Source organism: Anabrus simplex, chromosome 3 (assembly GCF_040414725.1).
Source record: "Anabrus simplex isolate iqAnaSimp1 chromosome 3, ASM4041472v1, whole genome shotgun sequence".
NCBI lineage: Eukaryota > Metazoa > Arthropoda > Insecta > Orthoptera > Tettigoniidae > Anabrus > Anabrus simplex.
Window position 1 is genome coordinate 158,830,913 of NC_090267.1, and position 22,298 is coordinate 158,853,210.

The window sequence follows — 22,298 nt, forward strand, 5'->3', positions numbered from 1 at the left end:
TTTTCGTTTGAAGGCTCTGTAGTACTCTCTGCTTTCATTCTTCCTAAAGTTTTGTTCTATATTTTCAATGAGAGATTTTTCGTATTTACGTTTCTAAGTTCTGAACACCCTAGCTGCTTGGGCACGTTGGGTTTTGTAGGTTTCCCAATCATTTTCTGATTTCGTAGAGTAGTACTGTTTCCACGCATTAAGTCTTTCTTGGAGGACTGATTCGCAGGTACCATTCCACCAGGCATGTTTTTTGCTTCTCTTGATTTCTGCAACATCTTTGGCGGCCTCAACAAGGAGACTTTTGGCGTTGTTAAAGTCACAGTCATTTGGTCTAGCCTTCTCCTGTAACTCCTCGACCCTGTGCCGAAGTTTATCATTGTCGAAGCGTGTGATCTGTTTGGTTGTCTTCCTTGTGTTTGCGGGAATTGGTTTGAATTTGATAAGAGACATATAATGATCTGAGGCCACATTGATGCCTTTCTTTACCTTGACATTCATAATCTCAGGGCTGTTTCTCCTGGAGATTGCAACATGATCAATTTGGAACTCTCCGAGAGCTTGGACGGGAGAACGCCAAGTCATTTGCTTTCTGGGTAGATGGCGAAAGTGGGTCGACATGACCTGCAGGTTGTGATTTTTGCAAATGGACACCAATCTTTTGCCGTTGGGATTGGTTCTTTTGTGAGCAGGGTAATTTCCTATAACTTTCTTGTACTTCTGTTCATGACCTAGTTGGGCATTGAAGTCACCCAAAAGAAGCTTGACATGGTGTTTGGGGATTTTGTTTAATTTTTCATCCAGTAGGTCCCAGAAATTATCAACTTCGTCTGGATCAGACTTGTTCTTATCGTTTGTAGGAGCATGTGCGTTAACTAGGGCATAGGTTTTGTTCGCGCATTTAATTGTGAGTATAGACAATCTGTCATTCACAGGTTCGAAATTTGCAACCGATTTAAGGATCTTGGTTCTAACAGCAAACGCGGTTCCAAGCATCACAGCTCCATTGAGGATTCCTCTTTGCACTTTGCTCTTGAAAAATCGATAGCCTTCGGATTCAAATATCTCTTCATCTGGGTACCTTGCTTCCTGTAGGGCCATTATGGATATCTGATTTTCGTGAAGAGCCTTGGTGAGGGTTTTCAGCTTGCCAGTTTGTGTAAGTGAATTTATGTTGAAAGTTGCTAGAAAGGTTTTAGATTTTGGCCTGAGTTTTTGACTCTTCGGGGTACACCGAGACACTCCGACTCGTCTCTTGCATGACGTTGAGTCTCCCCCAGAATCCGAACGAGACTCGTGTGCCGTGGCGTTCACGACGAGGGATTTATCCGAAGATTTACCCCCTGGGGTATGTTTCTTGAAATGTTGTGCCATCATGCTTTTTGACTTGACTTTGCTTTGGACGGGTACCCATCCTTTTACAACTAGGGTTGTTAGCCCTAGAGGTTGCCTCAAGATGTTTTCTGGCTTCTGATCATTTACCAGTCTTCGCCGTAACCCTGGCAAGGGACCAGTTTTTTTTTTCACGGTGGTATTTTATTTCCCTGCTACCTTCTGACTCTGCTGGCGGCAGAGCCAGCGAGCTTCCCCAATTCCTATGGGACGCGCCTGATGGAGGTAACCGGTAAATCCCCACACGGGCCATTTATTTATTTATTTATTTATTTATTTATTTATTTATTTATTATTTATTTACACTGTTTATGCCCACACTGGAGTACCAAAATCAACCTTACACAATAAAATCTTTAAAATAAGTACATAAAAAAATAAGTTCATTTTTTAAAACTTGATTTCTTCTTTACCCAAAACTTCTTCATTCTAATAAGAAGATGTACAATATTATAGGGAAGGATCCACCTTTCAATACTCCGCAGTAAAAAGTAGTTACAACCTGTTTATTGGGACCGGTTTCAACACATTTCAAGTGTCATCATCAGCCAATTAGCGAAGATCTTAAAACAACTAATATATTGAACACAGGCAAAATATTAACATTGTATCATATTGTAGCAATTCAGTTAATGTTCAAAACACAATAATCACAGTCAAGAGAGTAAACAGAACATCACTATCTTGCGCCGAAAACAAATATATTTGAATTTCATAAGCAGATCAAGTATGCACTTATGTAAAGTCGTTGCTAGGCAGGTCTTGTAGGCATTTGTTTCTCTGGCCGAAGAGTAAAAGGTGACGATCTTGCAGCCTGTTCTCATGCCGATCTAACATACTGCTTATGTTTTGATGTTTTAAATGATGGCATAATTTCCATTTTCTCAAAAGATATTTTCAACCCAACCTTCGCTGTTGAGATTTTGCTTCTTCTGTACTATTTGCTAATAGCACCAGATCAGCAATGCAAGAAAATTTAGTCAAATATTTCTTCCAATCTTTACAGTCAGAGGACATACCTTACTCCATTCACGCATAATTTTTCCAGTACACAATTAAGCCTCAATGGAGGTAATCCATCTCCCTGTCGAGACCAGTATGAATTTCAAATAGTTAAGAGATTTCATTTTTGAACCTAACTTTAGACTTTGTGTTTCTCAGAGTGACCACAATAAGGTTAACAGGTTTCCGATGTAGACCAAATTCAGTAAGGATATGTACTAAAGATTCACAATGGATAGTATCATTAGCCTTTTGAAAATCAAGTGATCACTAAATTTTTGCTCCTAATGCGTTGATGTTTTGTGATCCATTTGGGACCGATAATTTGATCTGGACAACTTCGTCCTGGACGAAAACCACCCTGATATTCACCCAATTCACTATCAAGGTGGTCGTGGATTGTGGAATACAGGAACTTAGAGAAAATTTTATAGGTGATATCTAGCAAAGAAATTCCCTGATAGTTACTAGGATCTGATGTATAACTTTCTTTATGGATTGGGTGTATAATTGCAGTATACCATTCTTGGGGCAGTTTTTCAGTATTCCAAATGTCAATGAGATGTTTATCTAGATTCTGAATAGTCTGTATATTTGCATTCTTCCAGAGTTCTGCTACTAGTTGATTTTCTCCTGCTGCTGTAAAATTTTTCAGTAAATCAATAGCTGCACTTACTTCATCATAAATTGGTGGTATGACCTTCATATGCAAATGAAACATTATTCAAAATTAATACCTAAGCAACAACAGACATTTAAATTTTAATTATAAATAAATGTTATATTGGTATTATAAATGTACTCAGTCAGGACAAATATTTCAGGTTCCCTATGGGAATCAACGTCTATATCATCTGATGGCCAGGCAGGCATCAATTTTTGAAAATGAGACAGTCTCTCATAGTGCATTGGCACTGCCGATGGCTCCAAGTAGCCTACGCAGTGGCCTCCACGGTATGCACTAGCCATGCGTCTTGGTAGGTGTGCTATTTACCAACTGATGAGCCCAATTAGCACACTGGGGCAAAACGCTGGCAACCATGAATGAGTTAGCAGGAAAATTTATAATGTCCAATAACGGACCAATTATATTGGTATTATAAATTTACTAATTCGGGACAAATATTTCAGGTTCCCTATTGGAATCAACATCTATATCAACTGTTCTGAACATCGATATTTAATCCTGCATTGGCAACGAACTTTGGTGAAGGGGGATGACAACTTAGCGACTCATCAGACACGGTTGGTATGTCATTGTTAGCGCGAAATAAAGAAGTCTCTACCTTCTCATTTCCACTATCGCTAGAATCTAATTCCGGAATAAGATCATCACCCGAATCTTCAGCTTGCAATTACTCGGTCACTTGCTCGAGAGATATAAATTCTTTCCTTGCCATATCTGCTCGTAACATCACTCAGCGCCACTTGATTTTCAACTGTGCAGATAAGAGAACTTGAGACTAGCACGTGTTTACTTAGATCACAAAGCCCACAACGCAGGAAATTACCCGTAAGCTGTAGTAAAAGTGTTCATTTGCCTGCTATCTACTGGAAAACTGATATACTGCTGCGTCATCTAACATATGTTTGAATGTACACAAAGTTGGCGCGTATTCAAATCCGACTAAGGTTGGATACGGTATTTTATACACATGAAACCTAATCCGACCATGGTCGGATACAGGAGCAAATGTGTTTAGTGTGCAGAGGTGGCACGAATGTTGGAACTCACACCTTTGAGTTTCAACTCGATCCCTCAGATTGGTCAAAGTTTTGTCAGATTCAAAATGGCGGTAAAAGTTATTCCTCACAGTTGTACATGGTCAAGAGTAACCTCCAATTCATTGTCTAAGAGTGTGACCAGAAAATAATGTTTAATAACCCTTTGGTCTGAAATAAAAGTTTTTACTAACATTTGTTTTAGAAAGACTGTAATCTGCAATAATACTTGGATATTTTTTATGAGCTCCTGTGCAGATGTTTTCATATTTGTTGTCTGGTGTTTTTCACGCCTTTCATTGCACTATTATTTTAAAAGCCTCAGCAGAAAAGGTTTTCATGTTTAATTTCTTGTGTTTTTACACCTTGTAATACTTACCTCTCATCATTAGAAATGGTAGATATAGTTTTCACTGTACCCGCGGATAAATAGCGTAAAATGCCCTCGTGATATAGATGTTGATTCCCATAGGGAATCTGAAATATTTGTCCAGAAACGGACCATTTATATTGGTATTATAAATGCCCTCGTGTCAGAAAAACATATCTAGTGTTTCCATATCTCTGTTGGATAGTTTTTATTCGTATATTCTGTAGTAAATTTTCTTGCTTAACATGTTCTTTTTCCTTGTCCCTTGCAGAAACTTCTTAACGAGGTTTTACTGTCTATGTTTCCAGATGGTAAATAGAACATAGAGGTATTCACATTCTCTTGACACAAAAAACATGTTCATTCCTAATCTTGTGTGTGTACAGATGGCAACACAAGTGAAAAGGACTTCTCAGACTCTGACATCAGTGAAAATGATAATGATGAAGAGAAGGGTCCTCGAAACCGCCGGAGGAAATCCAAGGTGACAAACCTACTGTCTATGGATGAACTTGATGATCAAGAGCCAAAGGTGAGTTAGTTACATATAAAAGTTGTAGTTTATATATTTCTCATAAATAATATTTCTTTCTGTGTCCCTGATGGTTTGCAGGATATTTGTGGTATTATATTACTTGAAGTTAAGTTTATGAGGTGTCTTCTGTATATGTAAGATAAAGGATTTCTCTTGCTTCTGTGTGTGATATTGGCAAGATTGCATGGACTATGAATCATAGAACTATGCCTTATATTGTAATCATCCTCCTCCTTTCCCCTTATCCAGCTCCTGCCATGTCAGGGAATTTATGGCACTTCACCTTCCTCTCTCCTTCCATCATTTTGTCCCAGTCCAGGTTTCATCTTCTTGCAGTCCTCTTTATTTAATCAGTCCACCTTGTTCTAGGTTTCCCTCTTGCCTTCATTCCCTTGAACTTCTTCTGTTTTTCTTTTCTCCTCCATCCTCTTTACATGTCCAAACCATCTTAGTTTACTCTTATCAGTTCTCTCATTTAGGTTTACCATTCCAACCTCCTTTCTCACATCTTCATTTCTCAATCTGTCTTTCCTTGTCTTATCATACTTCTTAGGTATTTACTTTCGCTGGCTTGACTTCTACTCTCCTTCCTACTTGTCATTGTCAAGTTCTCAGCCCCGTAAGTCAATAAGGGTTTAGAATACATTTTATACATATCTCCTTGGTACTTTTTCTTATTCCAGACAAGGTTTCTTACACTCTGGTAGAATGCATTGCCCTGTTGCACCCTTTTGCTAATCTCCATATCCAGCCTTGTATTTTGCATTAATTGACTCCGTAGGTATTTGATACTGTCAATAATTTCAAAGCTTTGATCACCAATTTTCACAGTGCATTTCCCTTGTCTTTCTCCTCTTCATACAATAATAGTCTGCTTTTCTCTGTGCTGATTTACATACCATACTTTTCAATGTTATCATTCAGTGCATCAAGTTGTTCTTGTAAATCTTTGCTGTTTGTTCCCCAGACTGTATTATCTGCAAATAGTAATAACTTCATCTCCCTATTCCACATGCTTCCTTTCTCTCCTTTACAATTTTGTTCATAACCATTAGAAACAAAAGAGGCAACAGTTTCATTTCTGAACCATTTCATCTTTCCAACCAGAGTTTGTATGCTAGTGACACAGTTGCTGTACATCGCTTGCACCATTTCTACAATTTATGTACCCAGTCTTTTTTAGGCCATGGTTTCCCAAACCTTCTCCCTGGACACATCGTTGTATGCCTTTGTTCGATGTATGAATGTCATGACCAGATCCTTTCCATGTTCCCAATTCTTTTCAATTAATTGCCTCATGCTGAAAATTGGGTCCACTGTAGATTTTCCACTTCTAAAGCCATACTGTTCCTTTTACAACTCTCCTTCCACCTTTCTTCTTTCTCCTCTCCAATATCCTTTCCAATATTTTTACCACTTCCTCTATAATTGTCACACAACTGTACATCCATTGTAGTTCAACAGATTGAGCAGCCTTTATCATTTCCACACTTATTCCTCTGCATAATTTCTCACATTCAGCAGTTTATCAGAATACTAACTTCTCTATTTCTTCTGGGTGTGTTATCAACTCTCCACCTTTCTCTTTTATCAGCTTTGTATAAACTCTTTCTTTCCTATTGCTTTGTATAATTCTTTTAATGCCAGCTCCATCCATTTCTGTCTTGTGTATAAATTCTTCCCAACTTTTCTTCTCTTAACCAATTTCTCACATTTCCTTTTATTATTGCTATGCTTTCTTTTCTTTTACTGCTTGTCTCACCTCTTGCCACCATGGTATTTCCTTTTCTTTCACTCTCATTGATGTTCTACCACAGGCACTCTTTGCCCCACTTACAAATACCCTTTGATGTTTCATCATTCATCTTGCACATTTCTTGCTTCAGTAACTGGAATTTGTTGTTTCATTCTTTCCAGAAATTCTTCCTGTACATTCTGATCTTTTAATTTCCACACTTTTATTTTACTTTCTCATATCTCCTTTAATTTTTCCATTTTCTCCACTCTCATTTTTGCTATCACAACTCTATGATCTCTATCGAATGCTTCTCCTGGTAAAGCTGTTACATCCATCAAGTGTCTGCAGTTTGTCCTTTCCACCAGAAAGTAATCAATTACTGATTTTATTCTTCTGTCACCCCAGCTATATCTTATAACTTTCCTGCTGTTTTTCTACCGAAACCATGTGTTGCCCACAGTCACTCCATTCCTCTCACAAAACTCAACTAGTTTCTCTCCTTCTTTATTCCTTTTCCATTATCTGTATGATCTGATTACTTCTTCCTGTCCTTGTCTTTCATTTCCCAGCTGTACATTTAAGTCTCCCATTATAATTACTTCCACAGCAGTTATCTCCATTTTTAGTTTCTCCAGAAATTCCTCAATGTCCTCCTCTTTGTTCCCTGTCTGTGGTGCATACACTTTCTTGAAGTCCTTCACTGTGTTCCTCGTTCTCAATCTAATTTTCATTAACCTGTCACTGATGTACTCTACCATATCCATGTACTCCTCCAGCTGTTTTGAAATTGTCAGGCGCACTCCATTTTTTGCCTCTTGGCCACCACTCCAGTAGAGTGTATATCCTTTCCTCATTCTCGTTCCTTTCCCCTTCCATTTAACCACTAAACCCATAATTTCTATACCCTCTTTATCCATAAAATCCACCATTTCTTCTGCCATTCCTGTTGGGGATATAAGGTTATGTTCACCTTCATGATGTTGGTTACTGGTCACCCATTTTTCACACCTCTGCCAGCAATCTAAGGAACTGCACGTCACTTTCAGGGTACTCTCTAACCTCTTTCAAGGCAAGTTTAGAAGTACCATATCATATATATATATATGCTGTTATTACAGTGGGTTCACCATTCCCAGAGGTGTTTTATATGTACTGCAAGGTGTAACTTTACGCCGCTCCTCAGGAGTACAGATGCCTTTCGCAACCACTTCACTGAAGTACAGACGTTGCTGACAGGAGAAAGTTCTTCCGTTTTGTCTGCTATTGGGACTGGGGTCTTCTTCCACCATCTAAACCGTTGACCATGTTCTTTCTCCTTGCGAATTTTTTTGTCATTTCCTCCACAAAGGCTTCATCTGGCCTCCATAGGGTGGACTCCCCCTCCCTTAGCCATTGGTCTCCCTTTTAGGTGTCAAGTTTGGTAATGGCCACGTGACCCTCGGCCAAATAGTCACAGATAGTACCATCGACTGTTGTGACGTACCCACTCTGCCCACAGATGTGTGACAAAATTATGACGTGGCAGGTCACCTTAATATTAAAATAAATATAGTATATCTCATTGTTTCTCCAAAAACAATGTCCTATGAGTGCCAGCCTTCAAGCTTATGGCTTGAAAACGATAGTTGATAATTAATAATAATAATAATAATAATAATAATAATAACAACACGTAAAGAGACTCTAAAAACTCCCAGGGATGGGGTGACGGAACACTATCCATTAAGTACACTAACTTGGAATTTAAGGATCATTAATAATAATTTCAGAAAATACAAATTAAAACAGCTATTTATTAGGATGAAAAACGTGATGTAACGGCGTATTAACGGAAACTGAACTTACGGAAAGCAAAGGAAAATTTGAATGAAATAAACTCTAAGAGAATCAACTGTTGCGCGAAGACTTGCAGTAATTTATGCCATTAGCTCACCATTTGTAGACTCTGTTATGTAGAAGCTGATGATTGATGGATCTCTCGTACAGCGTCGTCATCTCTAGTTGTGGGTTCCAGTCCTACTTCTGCATCGTGCATAATACACTAGTTGTATTATGACTTTCCTGCCTTTAACATTTCCTACTGTACTCCTTACATAAAGTCGTAATGAGTCCTAATTTTAAAAGCAAAACCACCATGGGTTATGTTCATGGAGAGAATACACTTGTATTCTTCCGTATTACGGAACCATAGCGTTACTAACTTCATAACAAAAGCTCTCCTGCCCTATAGTCAACACCGGTCTCCCGTTGACTTTACCTCTCGTCATTGAGATTACAAGTCCCAGTGAGAGTAACTTTTGAGTAGTATACTACTCAGATGCAAAGTGAACTAAGTTAAATCTTCTCCGATATGCAGACGTAGAATCATTGTAAGAGTGTCTTCCAAAAGTACGAGTGTGAATCTGAATAAGAGTCCGAATACGAGTTTCACAGTTTACACACCCTACTGAACTGTTATATTCGCACTATCATTCAGATATTAGTGTTTTTCAACTGTTAGTGTATATTACATACTCCATCCAGGTTGGGCTGTGTCACTCTATGTACAGGATGGGCCAGAAATCACGATCAGAAACGTTTAATGTTATTGTATCGAAACGAGAAGCAACATGAAAGGTAAACAATTGTATTTAACAGAAAAAATACATGCAAGAATGGAATAAGACTGAAATGAATGTTCTTACATATTTCAAACTTTCTCAGTATGCTGACCATCATTCCCGGTGCAGAGTTGGATTCACTGCCATGTGCGTCTGCTTGCCCGCCGCAGCATTTCGGCAGTGATCATTCTCAGGATATGGGTAATCTCTTCTTTCAGCTCTTCAACGGAAGTCATACAAGTTGCAAACTTTTTTCATTTAAGAAGGACCACAGCCAATCACCGCACGTTGTTAAGTCCGGGCTTCTGCACGGCCATATAAGAGGCTCTCCACGTCCAATCCGTAACTGAAATTGGTTTTTCAACCAGTCTCGAACAGGAGCCCACTAGTGTCCAGGGGCACCATCCTGTTGTATAACTGCGTCGTTCAACAGGTCAACTTTGTCGGGTTCAGAAAACAGCCATTGAGATAACATCTGGTGGTACAATGCCCCTGCGACAGACCCATCGAAGAAATATGGCCCGATGATAAGGTCTCTGATAACATGAGGAGGATGTTGCTTAATTTCTTCATAATAATGAGGATTGTCTTCCACCCAGATATAAACTTATGAGACCAGGAGCTAAGACACACAGCACATTCATCTATCATCATAACTTTACGGCGAACCACTAATTTTGAAAACGCTGCAAGTAACTGTTCGCACAGACCACGTTATGTATTCATACCATTATCACTTAATTCATTGATGCCGCTTGAGTTGAAATAAATGGTAACCTTCATTCTTCATCTAACAGTGCATGGATGTTCTGGGAATGTCCATCTCCGCCGACTGCTTCCTTATCGATTTTGCTGGAGAACAAAGCAATGATGCATTGAAGCGTTCAGTGACAGTGACTTCATGATCGTCATATTTCTTGCGTCTTCCATTGCCTGGTGCATCTAACACAGACCCATTTGCAAAGGTCTTTCTTTACAGTTTCCAAAGATTAGCCTACGTTGGAGCTTCTTTATTGAAGTGATTAAAAAAGTTTTCCCCTAATTTCATCATATGTCTCACTTGTTTGTATGCACCCATATGCTAAGAAGACGACTTTCTTCAATTGTGAATCTGCTTGTATCCACCATTATAACACAAGTTTACAACACTGTCACCTTGGTAGCAGTCGCCGGAACCACAAGCAAAACAAAACAGAACATGATCACATGCCGTCTTTTCATGGAGTGATGCATAGCAATTATCGCCTGCATTGCTGTAATATGAGAGACCTCTACCAGAAGACAGACATACTACAGGCAGGGATGAACCCTATTCTCAACCTACAACACATTTTCATATCTATGTAATTGCAAAACTATATGTTAAGTTACTTGAAACATTTCCCGATCGTGACCTTCTGGACCACCCTGTATATTATGTACAGGTTGCCAATGTTTTGAATACACTAGGGTGTTTGTTTTCAAGACAACTGATGTATATTTCTTTATTTTTTATTGGAAGCCATTTCTTCTCAGTTTTGACTTTATGTAGAACTGTATGGTTCTTCAGTCTGTACTTCAGTATAAAATATATTTAGAAAATACCTGAAAAGACAACATTCAGTAACAGATTATACATGAATAATTAATGTTGCCTTATTCAGGTATACATTCATCTGTTATTAAATATTTTCTTTTTTCTGATATTTTCTACATTTATTTTATTCTGAAGTACAGTAGTTTCAACAGACTGAAGAACCTCACAGTTACAGATCATGAACCCTTACTCGATCTGAGACAATCAGTACCCCCAGGCAGATAAAATCGACTTAATGTATTCACCCGGCAACCTGTACATAATATTCATAAAACAATACAGTCCAACCCAAACAAATAATGTAATATAATGAATGTTCTCTTTGAAGTTGCTGAAAGAAAAAGTATTTCTTTCACTGAAGAAAATCAGTTGAATTTGTAAAGAGGAGAGGAGATGGTAGTATGGAATACAAGAGGTCAAGGGCGACATTTATTTTGCCAAATAACTAGAAGTAAAAATTCCTTTCGCTGGGCGGAGTGGCTCAGACGGTTCAGGTGCTGGCCTTCTGACCCCAACTTGGCAGGTTCGATCCTGGCTCAGTCCAGTGGTATTTGAAGGTGTTCAAATACGTCAACTTCGTATGGGTAGATTTACCCACACAGTAAAAGAACTCCTGTGCGACTAAATTCTGGCACCCCAGCGTCTCCAAAAACCATAAAAGTAGTTAGTGGGGCGTAAGAAACAATTCCTTTAATCCATTTATCTGTTGTGTATTTCTTTAATCTGTTGTTTGGTGTAAGATCACCTAGTAAAGGTTGATTCATGAGCTTTATTACTTTTCCTTTTCCATCCCTAGCCTAGCCTCCTTTTCATATATATGTATATATCAATGGTGTGTGTATTTTGTAGGAAGAGGAAGAAATCCTAGAAAAGAATGAGGGTGAAGGAGGGGAGGAGGAAGAAGATTTTGATGAAAAGAAGATGAAGATGGAAAGAGAAAAAGAGAGCCATGAAGTAGAATTGAGAAAAACTCAGTGAGTATGTCATCCTAAAACAGAACATTTGCCTCACAAGTAGCAGTCAAAATACATTATGACCTATTGTCACATTTGTTCAAACCATTTTACCTCTAGGGTGTATTGAAACACCATCCAGGCCTACGACACCACATGGCGATATAGGCTGGTATCCTTTCAGCCCTGTATAAATTGAGATTCCGAGGTAACTTGTCGGTATTTATTGCAAATTTTTTGTCCCTCCGTCTATTCCGTGTCCGAATAGGGAGGGCATATTCGTAGTACCACGTTCAGGAAAATGGAGTCCCACAGTGATCGATTCTTAGTATCACTCTATTCACAATTGCCATAAACGGTATTACAAGTAACTGATCTCATGTTTGTTCCATAATGAAGATAGGAATAAAATTTATTCTAATAGAATCTTACTTATAAATGGTATTGTAGTTGCTGCTGGTTCAGCAGTAATACCGTCGCTATATGTGGACGATTTTGCTCTTGCATTATAGCTTGCACAATATGGCATTTGCAGAGAGACAATTACAGCAAGCTATTAGGAGAGTGGAACAGTGGATCTTAGAACATAGCTTTCGGCTTTCAACCGCAAAGACCTCTGTTGTACACTTTTGCCTGAAGTGCACATGCATCATGAACTTTATTAGGAGAATGTCGCTGTTCCTGTAGTTGACACCGATTTCTTGGGCTCCTTTTCGATAGCAAATTATCGTGGGAAACATGTGCAGCAGTTGAAAATGCAGTGCACTGAGAAGTTGAATATTTTGAAGTATCTTAGCAGCACTACTTGGGGGGGGATGACCGCATGGTGCTCCTGCGATTTTATAGGGCACATATTTTATCCAGGTTAGACTGCGGCAGTTCAGCATATGGGTCCAAAAGGCAAAGCATCCTTGCAAAACTGAATAGCATCCACCACAGCCGGGTTTGGTTGACAACAGGAGCTTTTCGTACAAGCCCCATTGCTAGCCTGCTCGCTGAATCTGGTATGCTGCTTTTACACCTGAGGTGGAAGCAAATGCTTCTGTCCTATGCTGCAAATTTGCTACAGATGCCACTTCACCCAAACTATCCTTGCGTATTCCGCAATGGAAGCCGTCTGCTGTACGCTGCTTATCCTCGAGCAAACGTGGTCGGTTGGAATACGCTTGAATAACAGTCGCAGATTGTTTGACCTAACTTAGGTCAGGCAACAAAGTGGGGTGTCTCTGTGGATAATACGACGACCTGAAATAATCCTGGATCTGCGCACTGGCTGAAAGGAAAACATGGACCCCTAGATTTATCAGAGGATCTTCCTGTCTGTTGTTGGCCGGTATCCAGATTCAGTCGTCGTTTACACAGATGGTTCAAGGACAGAAATGAAAGTGGGCTGTGCGTTCGTTGTCGACAATGATAGGTTTCTTTTTGCTCTCCCGGAAACCTGTAGTGCGTACACAGCAGAGCTCTATGCTATCTGAGAAGCTCTGTGGAATGCACTGTCCGATGAGCGCCAACACTTTCTGGTGTGTACAGACTCCTTGAGCTCGCTACAATCTATTGATTCCTGTTTCCCTCGGCACCGGCTGGTGCAGCAGATCCAGGACCTTCTGGCCTGGTGTTCGGATGCCAGCACCATAAACATGTTTATGTGGCTCACATGCCACATGGGTGTAGAGGGAAATGGTTGGCTGATAAGGCTGCCAAGGAGGCTGTTACACTGCCCCTGTTGCCGTACAGTGTTCCAGCAAGTGATATTCGCTCTCAGCTGAGACATTTAGTTATGTCCCATTGGGAGATGATGTGGCAGGCCACTCCACTTCCAAATAAGCTGTGAGCAATTAAAGGTACAACAAAGGTGTGAACGACTTCTCTTCGGGCTTCTCAGAGAGAAGCAGTGGTATTATGTCTTCTTCATATCGGCCACGGTATAGTAACTTACTCCTATGTACTGAAAGGAGAACCCCCTTTAGTGTGTACTTGCGGCGATCATCTTACCGTGATACACATCCTTGTGGAGTGCGTGGACCTGTTCGATCTGTGCCGTAGTCTAAAACTTCCGAGTACCATCTCCATCATCCTGCAAGATGATGAGCAGTCAGCAAACTTCATCATCCGTTTTATGAGGGATAGTGGTTTATTTTATCGCATCTAAACATAGTGTTTTGTAATAGTCTTTGTATTATTGTTCACTGTGTGTTTATTAATTTGTTTCTGTTTTAGTTTGTGTATGTATATTTTAATGTGTTTTTCAAAATAGTAATATGAATGATATATTAATGCATTTTAAAGCAATGTCTTATTCTACGATAATTTATCACATATCATTTTACCAAAAATAAGGCATTGCTAATTAGATCTGCTGATTATTTTAAGTTCACAGTCATTGTTCATCTTCATTTGTTTTAAATTCTAGTCAGTGGATGCATTTTAACATTTTAATTATCACCAAATATCATGTCATCCATCTCATACCATTAGTGGCCGATGACCTTAGATGTTAGGCCTCTTTAAACAGAAGCATCAATTGTACAATTCACCCCCTTTTCACCCCTCTAGCAATGGAATATTCAAAAATCCTCCCTTAGGGAGCACCTACACTCTAATATAAATGTATCTCCTAAATTTCATTTCTTTATGTCCAGTAATTTTGGCTCGGCGATGATGAATCAGTCGGCATATGTTATTTTATTTATATAGGTAGCAGAGTAGTCATAAAAGTTACTGGAATTTAAAATTTATTTCAGTATTTCTAAGGAATTGAAGTGTGCTTTTGTGTCAGTGAGTATACTTTTATAACCATTCTTTGTCCATATTCTTTTGTTTTATTGTGTTAATTTGAAATTATATAGATGGAAAGAAGGACGTACTAACCCGTATAATTTACGTATGGATAGAAGGCTGTGGAAGTGAACTACATGATTTGATAATGTGCCAGTTGCTTTTTAGTGTATATTATTGAACTATTTAATAGCTTTAGGTATTGACTTCAGCAGGAGACATCACAGGTCTTAATATTAGTAGTATTGTAACTTCTACAACAGTGGTTACACAAAACAAGGCACAAACACAGTAAAGGGGAAAGGTAAGAGCAACTACACAATATCAGAAAACACTACACACTCAAAAACATTAGCTGGCATTACGCGGATCTCCAACAACGACATATACGTAAATATCAGTACGGCCAACTAGTGGACAACAAACCGGGAAGGTGGAAAGGGCTGGGAACCTACCAAAGGCATGGACATAGCTTAGATTGCGGATTCCGAAATAAATCGCCATGATCCTTAGATTTGAAAAATATTATTTACAAAATAATTTTACAAATACAATCCCAACTTACGAACTATAAGTTCTGTGATATACATAACTTAGAGGTTCTTTGATAATACCTTCGTAGCAGTGTAAATTCAAATTTCAAATCAACTATACATCTAGTTACCAATGCAGTCGTACAATGCAATTTACAGTGAAATGAACAGGTTATCCAAAATCTAGCATACCTCAAGTGATACAGAACTACCGGAGGCAAAGCCCAAGGTAAATATATTAAATTACAATCTACATATTTAGTGAAGTAAGAAAAGGGAATGCCTCGAAAACAAACAGGCAAGCCCAGCTGAAAAGCTAGGGCGTCCTAAATAATTAATTTGGCAAATCTAGGTTAGGCTAGGGCAGACTCCTATACGAAATTGCAAACGAACATTATGGAAATTTTAACCGGAATGGAAAGGAAGAGTGCTTACCCAAAGGTGTGCCATCCTGGAAGCGAGCCCTCGCACACGATGCAGACCAACACAGACTAATGGCAGATCAGGCCTAGACAAGACCGAATTCAGAATACCGAATTCTTATGAACACTGCCTCTCTCTATATATATAGGTAAACTCCGGCCTTGGAGCAACCAATCGGCGTGCATGAGTTCCCTATCGCCACCTAGACTCACCAATCACAACCCTACTTTCAGTCGCGAACTTTGACAAACATTCTAGAATACGCCTGATCGCGAACGTCGTATTTCCAGAACAGTCAGAAATATTTTCTAGAATCAATCAATAAATGTTCAAGATAAACTTAAATATTATAATTGAGCGGTCCACCTATTCAATACAATATATAATTTATTAATATGTAGTAAGATCCATGTAGATTTTGTGATATTTATTGAATAGGTGGATCTATATTACTTTTGAAAATTATGTGACAGTTTGTGTTGTTTGTTATCAGAAAGTCTACTTCAAGTCTACTGCACTACATAGTTCACTTGTGACATCTTGCTCCCCCCCCGAAAGTCGAGCCGCTCGACCATTAATATAACCTCACTGGGGAGCAAGCGATAAAACATTCTCACACAGTAAAAATAGTAAAGATATCTTACTCTAACACACACGATTTCTTGAAGTAGACTTTCTGATAACAAACAACACAAACTGTCACATAATTTTCAAAAATAATATAGATCCACCTATTCAATAAATATCACAAAATCTACATGGATAGTCACATTACACTTGAAAATGCCTTCTTTCACAGATGATTAGACAATTTGTACTCTGTCCACCAAATCAGTACACCATTCTTTCTACCAAATGTTAGAAATACAGAAACTTCTCACTTGTTGTTAAACAGCGTTCAAAACCTCCTATTAGGCGAGTCATGGACTCAGTATTTTGCACGACTTTTCCACACCAGTCACAGCACAGCTAGGCCACAGGTTCTCGCTGATGATGCGGCTGCCGACACGGCCGTTTGCCGCCAGCCTCCACTCAACTTCAGTCGGATCCAGGTAGCCATGTAATTGTAGTCCAGTGGTATCTCGCACCAGATAAGCAGCCGGGTGAGACACCGTCCAGGCAGACTGCCACCACTAGGACATACGTCACAGGATCGTGGTGCGGCATGGTAGCGCCCAAGGCACAGCGTGTGCCTCCCAACTTGGTACTTCAGGTTGCTCTCCGAAGAAGCTGGTCACTGCAGCCATTGTAACACAAACAAACCGCAGCAGACAGCGGAATACTTAAGGAAAGTATGCTGCTGGGCTCAAAGTTCTTGCGCAGTCACCCAAAGGGTGGCTTAATAGGTATGCAGGAGGGACTCCCCCTCGCACACCAGGGATATTAGGGCACTAACCTCAGGGTAAGCACTGCTATCTATAATACATCTGACCAGATTATGGTGGGGGTGAAAGGAAACTATAGGAGTTTACCCTAAACCTGAAAGTGAGGGGAATAAATTCCACGGAGTGACCCTAAACTAAAACATACCTAACTTATAATACTAAATCAGTAACACTAGAGGATACCTAAAGTATTCACTTACACAATTACTTACAACTAACTTACAATAAAACTTATTATTAAACAACTAAATCTACATGGTCACCAACCACGGTATTTACCCTTTCCCTACCAGACTTAAAGTACCTTGACCTGGGAAAGATGGACCCTGCTAATCCTTTTCCTTTCGGGATTGCTCACCAATAATGTTACCAGGGTAAGGAACTTTTAAGATGGTGCAGGGACCTCGAAATCTGGGGGCCAACTTACTGATAACATGGTCCGCAGCACTACTGACGGGATGTGTTCTAATAAACACCTGGTCACCCACAGAGAGCTTGTGCGGTCTTCGCCCGTGGTTGTAATTACGCTGCACCTTACCGTAATAAACCTTCAAGTTTTTTCGTGCATGGCGCCAATTAGCTTGGATCTTTTCTGGGCTAGCATCATCGGGCAGAAGATAATTAATTGACCATAGGTTATATAGAGGAGAATTTGGGGTAAAAGCCAACATTAACGAAGCAGGGGTTTGCTTGTGGCTTTCATGGACAGCAGTGTTAAATGCAAATGACAACCAATTCAGTGAGGAATCCCACTTGGAGTGGTCTGAGGAGTGATAAGCGATGAAGGCAGATCGCAGGTTACCATTCACTCTCTCAGCATAATTGGGCTTCGGGTAATACGGGGTAGTGGTTACATGAGCAATGGATAGATCAAAACAGAAATTCCGGAACTGGGCAGAAGTAAAGGCTCTTACGTTATCACTTACCAAGAATTGACAGGGTCCAAACGAGGCGAATATCTGTTTCAAGCACGAGATGGTGGTGTTGGCGTTAGCCATCCGAGTGGGGAACAGCCACGTAAAACGTGAAAAGGCGTCAACACACACAAGTATGAAACGATGACCCTTCCGAGATCTCGGGAAAGGCCCAATATAGTCTATGAATAGTCTTTCCATGGGGCGAGAAGCTTGCTCAGAAGACAAGAGACCTAGACGAGTATTCAGGGCAGGTTTACTGATGTTGCAAATCTTACAGGACTGGACAAAGGTACGGATCTCACTATCCATGGATTTCCAAATGAAGTGGTTACGGATTTTTTCTCTTGTTTTGAAAACGCCCAGATGACCGCCCACTGCGGATTCATGAAAGTATTTGAAGAGAGCCGGGACCAGGTTAGTTGGGACTACAATTTTGGGGTCTCTGCGACCACGAGCAGGACAACACAAGACACCATTCTTCAGAATATAGAGCTTAACATTGCTCACCAGATTTAATCCTGTCGACAATGGCCTTTAACTCAGGATCGGCCTCTTGATGTTTGGCAATATCCTTGAAAAGGAAGGGAGAGTCGGTGAGAACTACATTGACAAAAGCTGATACTTGTTCGGGAGATGAGTCTACTGGCTCGGATTGAGGATCAGAGCTGTCTGGATGGAACATCCTACTGAGGCCATCAGCCACAACGTTTTCCGTGCCACGAATGTGGCGGGCTTCAAATTGGAAGGCTGAGATGCGCACTACCCAATGTGCTAGGTGACCGGTCTTTCGCGGCTTGGCCAGTACCCAACTCAACGCCTGATTGTCAGTTTCCAGATCGAAAGGAAGATGTTCCAGGTACATTCTGAAGCGTTCTAAGGAGAAGACAACAGCCAGGGCTTCCAACTCAAATGGAATAATTGCGCTCATCAGGATTCAGAGCACGGGAAGCATAAGAAATAGGACGACGCCCTTCTTGAAATTCCTGTAGAAGAACTCCGGATATGCCTGGGGAAGAGGCGTCAGTCTGAAGGATGAAGCGTTTAGAAAAGTCTGCCATAGCCAGTACAGGAGCGTTACATAAGGCAGATTTCAAGTCCATGAAGGCATCACGTTGGGCATCACCCCACACAAATTTGGCATCCTTTCTTCTCAAATCATTTAATGGAGCTGCACGTTCAGCAAAATTAGGAATTAATTTGCGAAAGAAATTAACCATGCCAATGAATCTGGCTACAGCCTTGATGTCCTTTGGAGGGGGAAAATTCTGGATGGCAGCAGTACGAGACTGATTGATTGAGACACCCCTCCCCGACACAGTATGGCCTAAGGACATCTGGGGTTGCGCGAAGGAAACCTTGGATGCCTTGAGAGTTAGACCTGCTTTACGCAGTCTTTCAAGCACTTCGTTGAGATGGAGTAGGTGTTCCTCAAAGGTTTCGCTAAAAATTACCAGAACATCAAGGTAATTATAAACGAACTTGAACTTAATGTCCGATAAGACATAATCTAGTAACCGTGTAAGGACGGCCGCTCCCGTCGCCAGACCAAAAGGGACACGTTCGAATTCATATAGGTTCCAAATCTAAAGTGGTGAAAATTTTTGCATTAGCGAACCAAGAAAAACAAGAGTGCAAATCAGGAAGTGGGACAGATTGGAGGACTACCTTACAGTTCAACATCCGATAGTCAACCACAGGCCGATAACCACCTTGCGGTTTGGGGACCAGAAATATTGGAGAAGAATAGGCTGACTTGGAAGGCCGTATCACTCCGTCAGCGAGCATTTGATCAATGATAGCCTTCAGGGCTTTCATTTTGGGAGGTGACAACCGGTACGGAGGAGAGCGAACAGGTACGTTATCTGTAACCTCAATTTTGTATTCTAATACATTGGTGACGCCTAACCTGTCAGTGAAGACATCAGGGAACTTATCGCAGAGTTTGCTAAGTTGATTGGCCTGCTCTTCGGGTAAGTGATTAAAATCAAAAGCCTTGGGTTCATCAGAATCTTCAGGAACAGCGTTAATGTGGTAAGGCAGAATAGGGGAGCGATCACACAGCTCAAAGGTACTTGCACTAAATTTAAAATGGAATCTGTTGAACTGGAGGTCCAAAATCATGCCTGTTTTAGCAATAAAATTTGCACCCAATATGAATTGGCAGGATAAATATTTTGCCACTAGTACTGGCATTTTCCAGGTGAAATCACGGACTCTAATCTTGACCTCTAGTGATCCTACAATATTCAATGAATTGGAATTAGCAGTATGGCAGGTTAAAGACACGGGTTGTAATGTAGGTAGCTTGCAAACAGTTTTCATAGAATCATACCAGGTCTCACTCATCAAGGTGACACTACTCCCAGAGTCTAGCAATGCACAGACAGGTTCATTATTTACCTCTATGCATAAATATGGCAATTTACAAGAAGGTATGGCAGAGATCCTACAAAATTGTAAGAAATGAAGACCATAGTCAGACTGGGAGCAATCATTAGCCTCAGAATTAAGTAAATTAACCCAGGTACAGTCATGATCGACAAGACAAGAAGCCATGCTTTGGGATTTGTCATCAGAACCGGCGGTTAGTCATCTAGCACTACTATGGCCTGGGGGTCCAGAGCCAGAAGTGTTACGTGGGCACTGCCTAGAGAAATGCCTAGTTGATCCACAGGGCAAGAAGTATTGGTGGAAGAGCCTCTACCCATGGCAGGTTTCGCATTGCCTAATGTCCCAGCCTTGGGACAATCCCGCTTGAGATGAGCCGTGGAGCCACAGTTGAAGCACGAACGAGGATTACATGAGTTGGAAGCAGGTGACGGGGTGGTTTTAGAATCCTGAGGAGAGGGCGTGCTTATAGGAGGTGGGGCTAATGCAAGGCGTAGCTGGTCAGCATATTGAATGCCTTCAGCGGACACTGTAATTGCTTCCAACTGGGCGAACGTTGCTGGTCGGGGTGAAAGAGCCAGATATGATCTGTAGTTCGGGGCGAGACCTTCAATTATGTTGGCAACCATCTGGGCCTCTGAATAGTGGAGCCGGAAAATCTTCGCTTGGAGCTTAATGTCTTGAACATATTCAGATAGTGACTCGTTAAGATGTTGTACTCTGAAATAGTGCTTCTGCACTAATGCCGACAAGGCACGAGCAGGAATGAAATATTCAAGTACATGGGCATGAAAATGATCTACTGACCATCTTTCAGCAATGGCCCTGACAATGTGCTCAGAAAGAGCTCCAGAGACATGTGGGTATAGAATTTGAAATACGTTGTCGTTACTGAGATCATACACTATTGCCTGATCCTTGAATTCAGTTAGGAACCGGAGGAAGGAAATAACTTCATCAACGGAGTTAGCTGAAAATTTCGAGACTCCCTTAAAGTGGTCAGCGGGTGAGGCAGATTGGAGAAAATCTGGGGAAAAACCGGAGTAGGGGGTGCTTGGGAAGGCTTAGAATAGTCTAGAGGGTTTACTGAGGCATCGTACCTTTGATTTGAGTGCCCTTGTGAAAAGGACGGAGTACCGGTTAGGTTAGGACTAACGTTAGCCTGCAACGTTACGGACGCAGACAACCTCATTTGAGAAAGGTTCTCACTAAGCTGAGAGACCATTTGGGCATTAACCGGTTGTGTAGAGGTTATGCAAGTTGATACCGGTGGTGCTAAGACAGGGGGGTGGTTTTGCACTATTGAATCAGAACCGGGTTGATTAGGAACAGAGGGCAAACCCTGAGCTACAACAGAATTAGCAGGAACCACAGGGAAACTTGTAAGGGTACCAACATGCAAAAGACATATATCATTAGAATGACTTACAGGTGTCCTAGTTCCAGACAATGAAACAGAAGATCTCAGGGCAGCATTAGTCACCTCAGACTCCTGAATAGGCCTAACACCAGCACGAGGTGTCAGATCGCACACTTGAGCAGCAACAGATGCCTCACCAAAATTAACACTGTCACTCATTCCAGATGGGATCGACACTTGAATTTGGGAAACCGTGTTATTTAACTTATTGCCTTCAAGCAAAGCACTGATTCTGTTGAAAACTGTGGAAAACTGTACTAGTAAGGCTTGACATTTCTGCCGCTCAACTTCCGGCAATTCGAGAGACAACAAATCCTTAATTCTGTCTAAATAATGTAATAACTGCCCCTCAACCCGGGCTAATTGCCCATGCGAGGGCTTAGAAGCACCAAATGACACAAGGATGGTGTTAAATTCAGGTAACTTATCTTTAATCACGGTCAAATACTCGCGCAACTCGTCTGTAGTTAAGTCAGGTATGGTTATAGGTAGGTTAAGCGACTTTTTCAACAGGTTAGTATCATCTCTGACATTGCCGTTTGAACTCATTTTTACGAATTTTTAACTCATAAATCAGT

The 22,298-nt window shown here is 40.7% G+C and overlaps 1 protein-coding gene across 1 annotated transcript in view; it reads left to right on the plus strand.

Moving 5' to 3' along the window:
* Klp64D (kinesin-like protein 64D) overlaps positions 1 to 22,298 on the plus strand; it is a 186,785-nt gene that overhangs the window by 105,082 nt on the left and 59,405 nt on the right. Inside the window, exons 8-9 of the mRNA XM_067144246.2 lie at positions 4,861 to 5,006; positions 11,773 to 11,897. Of these exons, the coding sequence (XP_067000347.1) occupies positions 4,861 to 5,006; positions 11,773 to 11,897 (271 nt within the window). The remainder of the gene's footprint in view (positions 1 to 4,860; positions 5,007 to 11,772; positions 11,898 to 22,298) is intronic.